The sequence below is a fragment of the Oratosquilla oratoria genome, chromosome 1, assembly GCF_046742065.1.
Source record: "Oratosquilla oratoria isolate Oo_2021 chromosome 1, ASM4674206v1, whole genome shotgun sequence".
NCBI classification, from domain to species: Eukaryota; Metazoa; Arthropoda; class Malacostraca; order Stomatopoda; family Squillidae; genus Oratosquilla; species Oratosquilla oratoria.
The window spans coordinates 135,952,236-135,962,522 of NC_134777.1; the positions used below are offsets into that span (position 1 = coordinate 135,952,236).

The 10,287-nt window shown below is 41.2% G+C and overlaps 1 protein-coding gene across 4 annotated transcripts in view; it reads left to right on the forward strand.

Moving 5' to 3' along the window:
• LOC143027389 (uncharacterized) overlaps window positions 1-4,883 on the forward strand; it is a 28,223-nt gene extending 23,340 nt beyond the window's left edge. For all 4 annotated transcript variants that reach the window (XM_076188684.1, XM_076188674.1, XM_076188689.1 and 1 more), the window contains exon 2: window positions 3,683-4,883. In XM_076188684.1, coding sequence (XP_076044799.1) covers window positions 3,701-4,609 — 909 coding nt within the window. In that variant the 5' untranslated portion in view covers window positions 3,683-3,700 and the 3' untranslated portion in view covers window positions 4,610-4,883. The remainder of the gene's footprint in view (window positions 1-3,682) is intronic.
• The last annotated feature ends 5,404 nt before the right edge of the window (window positions 4,884-10,287 follow it).

Below are 10,287 nucleotides of genomic sequence, written 5' to 3' on the forward strand. Positions count from 1 at the left end.
CCGTCTGCGGACTGAATGCCTCCTTGATTTCTCCTGCCAGCGACACCCGGTACTTGGCTCTTGCCTTTCGGTTGGACTCCGGGTTGAGGACGAGTTCCTGGGGATCATGGCCCAAGCTACTTGCCGTTGTGGCTATGATTCGAAGAGCCTGACGGCTGCTGACCCCTGTCCAATCCAGCGTGCTGACTAGATCAGGGGACATGACCGTCTTGGTTCCCCACATTCTCACTTGCTTGGGTGGTGAGGCTCATTCGTCACCAGATGAGAAGGTCAAGGAGGGACCATTTGCGTCCACCACGTGCAGCAATTCTCTCTCGTCGACGAACCCCAGCTTCCAACTTCTTGTCATGCCCCGCCATGGAACCCCGTTGTGCCATGAGGAAGTCCTTGTCCTCCTTGACATCACTGCTCTTGAACGATCTGCTGTCAAATTTGCTGATGAGGCAGAGAAAGCCCATGGGGCAACCAGTCATCCATTGATTGTAAAGTCTAATGCAGTGCAGTTCACAGCAGAAGAAAGAAAGGCTACCTTAAAAAGCCTGTCTGAAATTGAACAGAAGACCAAAGAACTTCCTGGTTAGTCTGAATTATGACTTAGGCTTTTTGTGAACATATTACATGTAACTTTGTATGTGCAGAATGAATTTAGGCATTGTATTGTAGTGGTGTTTGCCATAGACTTTTCAATTAGACATGGATTGTTCAGAAGTTAAGAGGTGACTACATTCTTTGAACCCTACTTCAGCCTACCAATACATGTATGTTACTTAGATTACTGTATATATTTCCATCAAGTCAGGGATTTTTAATATTTAATATAACAAGCTGTTGAACAATGTGAAGTTGTGTGTCAAACTTCTAGAAATAAAATACATGTAATTACTCTGGTGATATGGCCAGTAACAAATATTTATACCATACACAAATACTCTCTTCTCTTCCTCCACAACCACCAGATACCAGCCTTCAGAAGCTTACCCATAATCATAGCACTCACTGAGGATGCACCCTTGCATCATTTCTGAATTAACAGGAAAGGCCAGATATACCTCCTCCATACTTTAAAGCAGTCTATCCCAGAGCATAGGTTCCCAAACTTTACCATGCCAAGAACCCCCCAGATATTTAAGTCCCATCCGAGGACCCCCAGCCAATCAAAAGTTATTATTACCATACCAAGATACCCATTACATGATTATAATGCAGTAAATTTACTATTTGCATATTCCTACACAAAGAAAGTATAAAAATAAGCACTTAAAATATTTTCAAAATTTTGTCGATTTTCGTTTGAAAAACTTTTCCATCTTCAGTTCACACTTTCTGTAAGCATAGAATAAAGCTTGAATGAATATAAATAGTAATTAAAAAGAAACAAATGAAACATTATGACAGATATAAAAAAGTAATAGAGAAGTGCTGGCTGATTGCACAACAAAATATTGATATCACCGACACTATAATGACAGAGAATCAGTGTTGTATATTTTTTATAATTATATAGTTTTTTCTGGAATTAATTTTTTTCCATTGCGTCGCGGACCCCCTAGGACCTTCTCAGGGACCCCAGTTTGGGAACCACTGTCCCAGAGCACAACCCAGACTACTCAATAATCTTTACAGGAATTTCACAGATTTGTAGAAGATCCCAAAACATCCTGCAATGTACTGAGTCAAATGCCTTTTTGGAGATCAACAAAGGTTTCAAGAAACCCCTGTTGAAACACATCAGTGGTCCAGAAGAACAAAAAGTGCTTGGGTCCGATTAGCTATTGACTTACTGGGCAGAACTTAGACAGTTCAGGCCTCTGAAACTTTCACAGATGGCAGTGAACATGTGCCAGCAATAGATGGGTGAGCACCTCACCTGGTATACAGAACAATACTGTGGTAATTGTTCCATTACTGCCAGTCCCCTTTTCTCTTCCAGACAGGGATGAATGATCATACCCTTTGTCCAGCTAGCACTGGACTGCTTAACAGCAGACAACACTGCATACAACTTATGGATTAAGGCTTTACCTCTGGTTTTCAGCAACTTTACATTGATGTTGCAGGCACTAGCCATATTTCCACCCTTCAACTTACAGCCTTTTTGACCTCTGTCAAAGAGGGCAGAGTTTCATTTGGTGGTGGTGGATCAACAACTACCACCTGAACACCAGCAAGGGGAGGCAAGCCACTCAGAGAGTCATCTATGAACAACTGTTCAAAGTACTCAATAAAGGGACTACACCCCTCCTTACCAGTCACTAGCTGCCCATCAATTATTCAAACTGTTCCCCTGGGTCACACATTTGGAGCTGAGTTTCTTGAGGGCTGACATACTTTTAATCCATCTTCATGAAAATTCTAGTCTGCCATTTCTGAATACTGTATCAGTCCAGATCTCCAGCCATTCTAGAAACATGGCCAATCTCTATACAATGTAATTCTAGTCTGCCATTTCTGAATACTGTATCAGTCCAGATCTCCAGCCATTCTAGAAACATGGCCAATCTCTATACAATGTCTCACAAGATGCCTCACCACTTTTCATCCTTGGATGCTCTCCAGTGCACTCCTTGGCAGCTTACAGTTTCATGTTTGAAGATGTCTCACAGTTCTTCAGGATCCTCAAGGGGGCCAAGCACTTTGAACCAAGTAAAGATCGCTACTGCATACTCTTGAGTTTCTCCAGGTGGATTACATCTTGGGATTCTCTTAGACTTTATACATAATCTGAGTGTTGTGATTTCAAGTCCATGATCAGTCCCAAAGAATTCAACACTGGTAAATCCTGCAGTTTGGTAGGACTGATTGATCTCATTTGCCATATATGTATTGTTATACCAAGTCCATTGCTGTGGTTTTCATCTCTGGAACCAGGAACCTGCAATCCTCAGCTTTGTGGATTTAGCAAAATTCAGAAGGAGAGAACTATTAGTGCTCCTGGTTCTAGATCCATGGGGGTGAATATATGCTTCATAGCCAGCTCTATCAGTTCCAGTAACCACACTGAAGTTGCTCAAAATAAGTGTGTCATGGTGGGTAGTGGTCCACTTGACATAGAAAATCTCTTTCTCAAGTTTATACACCTCAGCAGGAACATATACTAAGAGAGATGAAGCCCAAGGTGTGCTTCAACCTCACCAACATCATGTGTTAATCAACCAGAGTAACCTCTATAATGGTAAGTTCTAGTGGGCTAATATGCCTACAACTACTCTTGGGTGAAGGAAATAATGCTCAGGTTCTCACAGAAATTCCACTGGAGGTTCACTCTGGGCCTGGCTTGATATATTTGTGCTTCATTTGCAACATCCCTGCAACATTCACATCTGGTTTGATGGTTTCGATAGGAGCAGCCATCACATAAAAGATACTAAACACTTCATCTTACAGTGCTCCTCCCTTGACATACCCAGACAGTATACTCCCTTGAGTGACTTGTGAGCCAATCCAGTGGCTGTTGCTAGTTACCTGGGAGCTGTGGGTCTTTGGCAAGAGAGATCTAGGGTAACAAATTAGTTGATATATAAAGAAAAAATTGTAATATTTGTAAGCCCATAATTGTATAACATAAAGGTTATTTCCTAAATATATTTCTTTGATTTGATTGAGAAAATTTGCAGCTTTTTAGTGTTATTAGGGTGTAAGATATTTACCTGGTTGAGTAAAAACTTACTTTTTATTTTCAAAGGTGCAGCAAGACACAAAAATGTCAGATTTATATTACAAGGAAGAAGAAAACTTGATTGAAAATACTGAAAAGAAAATTGATGAAAAACCAGAAATGAAAAGCCATGAATATTTTACAGAAAGTGATGATAGTGTTCATTCAAGGGAATCTGGCAATGGGGAAAATGCTGAAGAGAAGCTTCATTGGTGTAGATTTTGTGAGGATTCCTTTTCATCATCTGATTGGAATGCTCACGTTCATGTTCATAAAGGTGAAAGGCCATACAAGTGCAATATGTGTGGTGCTTCGTTTTCTCGTTCTTCAGATAGAAAAGTTCATATAATGACACACACGGGTGAGAAACCTCATAATTGTAGAATTTGCGAGGCTTCCTTTATTCAGTCGTCATCTTTGAATAAGCATATGAGGATTCACACAGGTGAAAAACCATACAAGTGTCGAGTTTGTGAGTCTTCATTTGCGGAGTCCTCCACTCTTAATTATCACATGAGGACCCACACAGGTGAGAAACCTTATAAATGCAGACTTTGTGAAGCTTCATTTACAAAATCATCCAATCTAAATGATCATTTAAGGATTCATGCTGGTGATAAGCCTCACAACTGCAGTCTATGTAAGGCTTCATTTGGTAGGCCATCCCAATTGAAAGTTCACATGAGAACTCATACAGGTGAGAAACCATATCATTGTAGACTTTGTGATGCTTCTTTTGCTCATTCAAGTACTCTGAATAATCATATTAGGGTTCACACTGTTGAGAAGCCATATAGATGTAGCATGTGTGAGACTTCATTTGCTCACTTATCACGTCTGAATGCTCATATTAAAAGTCACACTGTTGAGAAACCTTACAATTGTAGCTTATGTGATGAATCATTTTCTCAGTCAGCAGGCTTGATAATTCATGTGAGAACTCATACAATTTAGAAAACTTATAAATGTATTGAGCCTCATTTTCTAAGGCTCCCACTTTGAAGGTTTTGTGACAATTGATGCAGGTAACTAATCTAGTAAGTCAACATAAGTGTAAAGAAAAAAAAGTACAAGAAGAATAGATAGAGAAGTTTGGCTGTAGGACATGTGGGTCTTTCAATGTTACAGTGTTGGAAGAGAGAGTAAGATGCAGGAATAAAGAAAAGAAATCAGGGAGTATTGTTCAATAGGGGGGGAATATATATATAAAAATAAAGGTTTCCAGTTTTGAAAATTTCCTGGCGTTTTTATGACCACCTTCCGAAATCCGGCAAAAATGTCCCATTGTGTAAGGATTCTGATTGGCTGAGAGAGTGGTGACGTCACGGCAACGGAGACAACTGATTGGTCGAGAGTGGTGACGTCACGGTAATGGAGACGACTGATTGGACGAGAACACTGACGTCACGGCAACGGAGACGATTGATTGGCCGCGAGCGAAGGGCAGGAAACACAAGAATAAGTTTCCCCAACTTTACGCCTCACTCAAAAAAACTCTGCAACAGCCACAATTAAAAGATTCCATAGGAAAATATTGGGGTTCAACAATATTTATGAGTAATTTTTATTGCCTTTATGATTAACCTAACGAGAAAGAGAGAGACGACGGGAGAATTTGACGACAACGTCGGGAGACTTTGACGACACCTTTTGGAGACTGAAGACTCCTTCGGGAGATTTTGAATACTCCTTCGTAAATCCCGCGGAATTTCCACGGGCCTGCTAGAGAGAGACGACGGGAGAATTTGACGACAACGTCGGGAGACTTTGACGACTTCTTTTGGAGACTGAAGACTCCTTCGGGAGATTTTGAAGATCCTTCGTAATATTTCCGCGGGTCCTATGTGACATGACAAAAGATTCAATTTTTTTTATTGCCTTTATGATTGACCTAACGAGAAGGAGAAAGAGAGAGAGAGACGAGGGGAAAATTTGACGACAACGTCAGTAGACTTTGACGACTCCTTTTGGAGACTGAAGACTCCTTCGTAAATCCCGTGGAATTTCCATTTATTCAAAGCTTAACGTGTGACGTCATGTCGCGTTGCTTTCTGAGCTAACAAAACTTCACGAAAATAAGTAGATAAATAAATAAATACACAAATAATTAAAACTATTCAAACGTTTATACAAGTTTAATCATAGGTTACATGGAGATAATCAAACGTCTATAAATGTTTATTGTGACATGACAAACGATTCAATTTTTTTTATTGCCTTTATGATTGACCTAACGAAAAAGAGCGAGAGAATTTGACGACAACGTCGGGAGACTTTGACGACTCCTTTTGGAGACTGAGATTCCTTCGTAATACTTCAAAGTTGAATTCCCGCGGGTCCTATGTGACATAACATAAACGATTAAAAAATGTATTGCCTTTATGATTGACATAACGAGAAAGAGAGAGAGAGACGACGGGAGAATTTGACGACTCCTTTTGGAGACTGGAGACTCCTTCGGGAGATTTTGAAGACTCCTTCGTAATATGTTACGAAATAGCAAAAATTACATGTACTCTGATGAAGAGTACGATCTCATAATATATTTCGACGGAGAAATTAAAGAGGAAGAATCGGAAAAGTTTATGAAACATTATTTTGCAGGATACAAGAATTTTACTATGAGTGGTGGTAAAAGCCGTCTCGAGGAATACCAAAAGTATTACATCGATCGGTAATACAATGATTATATAAAAAACCGCAAACTCAAGGAAAAACAGTTTTTTAAAAGGGTTAGAGAAGCCCATACAGTCGGAAAAAAAAACGTTATTTTTGCCAGTATAACACATGTTTATTTTTTCTCTAGCATATTCCCGCGTGACGTCACGTCGCACGGTCCTGAAAACATTTCACATAATTATACTAAAATGGGCATAATTCACCCATGACATTGGGTTATTTTAATGAAAAATATTATAAAAACCTAATTTATGAAGAAGTGAAAGATTAAGCATGATTTTTGTCAGTCTATCATAATTTTTAGTTGTCTAACATATTCCCGTGTGACATGTCGCGCAGTCGTGAAAACATTTCACATGGTTACACTAATTCACCCATGAAATTTGGCTATTTTAATGGGAAAATGTTATAGAAACCTAATTTATTGTGAGGAAAAATATTAAGCGTTAGTTTTGCCAGTATAACATAAGTTTTAGTTGTTCACTAGCATATTCCCGCGTGACGTCACGTCGCACGGTCCTGAAAACATTTCACATAATTACACTAAAATGGGCATAATTCACTCATGACATTGGGTTATTTTATGAATAAATAAAAATCTAATTTATTATGAAGAATAAAAGATTAAGCATGGTTTTTGTCAGAGAAGAAAGATGGATGTGTTGGCTTTGAGTGAAACTAAGTTGAAAGGGAAGGGTGAGTGTAAGTGGGAGGTTATCAGGAGTGAAGAGAGGGCGAGGGAGGGAAGGGGTGGCTATTCTAGTAAGTGAGGAGATAGGTAAACAGGTAGTGGAGTGGAAGGAGGTTTCCTCAAGGATAATGTGGATGAAGGTGAAACTGGGAAAGGAGATGTGGGTCTTTGTAAGTGCATATGGGCCTGGCAGTGAGAAGAGCGTAGAAGAAAGGGAGGCCTTTTGGATAGATTTAAATGAGTGCATAGAGGGTTTAGGAAGAAATGTCAATGTAATAGTACTGGGAGACCTTAATGCTAGGGTGGGAAATAGTCCAATCGATGGAGTGGTTGGGAAGTGTGGAGTTCCAGGAAAGAATCGTAGTGGAGAGTTGATGGTGGAAATGTGTTTGGAAAGAGAGTTGATGATAGCAAATACAGTGTTTCGGAAGAAAGTCAAGCATAAGTACACATGGGAGAGGGTGGTGGATGGAAGGGTGGTAGATAGAGCGCTAATGGATTATGTAGTGGTAAATAGGATTATGATAGGAAGAGTTAAGGATGTACATGTGCTAAGAGGAGAGGGTGGGGGAATATCAGATCATTTTTTGGTGGAAGGTAAGTTGAGAGTGGAGGATAGATGGAGAAAGAGGAAAGGGACAAAAGGTAGGGAGGTTCTTAGAGTGAACTCCTTGAATGAAAAGGAAAAGGAGAAGGAGTACGGAAAAAGCTGAAGGAGAAGTGGGAGGGAGTAATGGATAGAGTGGAGATGGGTGTGGAGGAGGAATGGGGATGGTTCAAGGAGGGAGTCATAAAGTGTGCAAGGATGGTGTGTGGAACAAGAAGGACAGGGGGAAATAGAAGAAAGGGTAGTGAATGGTGGGATGAGGAAACAAAGAAGGTTGTAGAAGAGAAGAAGCGAGCATTCACAGATTGGTTACAAAAGAGGACGAGGGAGTCATATGAGAGGTACAAAGAAAAGAAAAGAGAAGTAAAGCAAAAGGTAAAGGTTGCAAAAAGGAGAGCAGATGTGAAATGGGGTAAGAGTATGACAGAAATTTTTGAAAGTAATAAAAAGATGTTTTGGAAAGAAATTAAGAGAGGAAGAGGAGGCGAATCAAGTAGGGAAGGAAAGGTAAAAGGTGCAGATGGAGAGATGATAATGGAAGAGAAGGCAGTAAGGGGAAGATGGGCAGAATATTTTAGGGAGTTGTTAAATGTGAAGGAGGATAGGGAAGGAAAGATAGCTGCAGTGGGAAATGCGAAGAAAATGAGAGTGATGAGTGAGGAGAATGGAGGAGAAACAAGGAAGGATGAGGTGAAGGCAGTTGTTAAGATGATGAAAGCAGGTAAGGCACCTGGACTGGATGGATGCCATGCAGAATGTCTGAAAAGGGGAGGTCAAGTGATGGTGGACTGGCTGGTGAGGTTATTTAATGTTTGCTGGAGAGAGGGTAGAGTACCGGAGGACTGGAGGAGTGCCTGTATAGTTCCTCTTTACAAGGGAAAAGGGGACAAGTATGAATGTAGTAGTTTCAGAGGGATTAGCTTGTTAAGTGTAGTTGGGAAGGCTTATGGGAGGATCTTGATTGAGAGGATTAGGAGAGGAACAGAAGGAGTAATTGGTGAGGAACAATGTGGATTTAGGACAGGTAGAGGTTGTGTAGATCAGATCTTTGTGGTAAGACAGATATGTGAGAAAGCTGTAGGAAAGGGTAAGGATGTTTTTTGGGCTTTTATGGATTTGGAAAAGGCTTATGATAGGGTAGACAGAAAGGCACTGTGGGATGTTATGCAGATTTATGGGATAGGAGGAAAGCTTTTGGGAGCTGTCAAGAGTTTTTATGAGAGTAGTGGAGCTTGTGTCAGGATTGGAAATGTAGAGAGTGAGTGGTTCGAGGTAAAGGTGGGACTTCGTCAAGGATGCGTTATGTCACCCTGGCTGTTCAACTTATACATGGATGGGGTGGTGCGAGAGGTGAATGCAAGGGTAGTGGGTCAGGGATTGGAGATGGTTAAAGAAAATGGAGAAAAGTGGGAGGTGAGCCAGCTGTTGTTTGCGGACGACACTGCGCTTGTGGCAGGATCGGAGGAGGGATTGAGGAAGTTGGTGGCAGAGTTTGGGAGAGTATGTGATAGAAGAAAGCTAAAGATAAATGTGGGTAAAAGTAAGGTGATGAGATGTACAAGGGGTGAAAGTGGCAGTAGACTGGAAGTGAACATTAAGGGAGAGCGACTGGAGGAAGTGGATAGTTTTAGATACTTGGGTGCAAATGTAGCAGGAAAAGGTGGAGTGAAGGTGGAGGTAGAATATAGATTGAGAGAAGCGAGTAAATGCCTTGGTGGATTAAAGAGTGTAATGAGGAATAGACATTTAGGAATGGATGCGAAGAGGAGACTGTATGAAGGAGTGATTGTGCCAACAGCACTGTATGGGGCAGAAACGTGGAACATAAGAGAAGAAGAGAGAAGGAGTTTGAATGTGTTTGAGATGAGGTGTCTGAGAAGTATGGTGGGGGTTACTAGGCTAGATAGAGTGAGAAATGAGGTGAGGAGGAGAACAGGGGTGGAAAAGGAGCTGGGAGATAGGGGTGATGAAAGAATATTAAGATGGTTTGGACACATGGAAAGAATGAGTGAAGAAAGACTAGTAAAAGAGGTATGGAAGGCAGATGTGGAGGGAGTGAACATGAGGGGACGTCCTAGGATGAGGTGGATGGATGGGGTGAAGGGGGCTTTGGGGAAGAGGGGAATGTCTGTTGAGGAAGGATCGGAGAGGACGGAAGACAGAGGTGAGTGGAGAATGGTTGTATATGGATGATGTTGTGATTGCATGAGGAGGAATGGGCGGGGGGGTGGGGGTGAGGTAGTATGTGTGAGCAAATTTTGACGAAGCCCGAAGGGATTTCTCCCCGTCCTCTCCTTATATGCAAGGGGGGACGGAGAGGGGGGGTCGCCGATTAAATGAAGCGGCCTTGCTGTGGATGTGCTTTGTCTTGCGACAATGCTTCTGACCCAGGGCGGTGGGCAAGTTGCAGGGATGACCCGTCATCCAGGAGGTGCTCAGATGAGAGGGAGGGTGGGAGGGGTGTGGAATGTATTTAGGGATGAAATGGGTGGGAGTGATTTTATGCCTTTCCCTTTTTGGCTACCTCCCTTGAAAGGGGGAAAAAGCCTTGGTATATGTATGTATGTACACTAAAATGGGCATAATTCACTCATGACATTGGGTTATTTTAATGAATAAATAAAAATCTAATTTATTATGAAGAATAAAAGATTA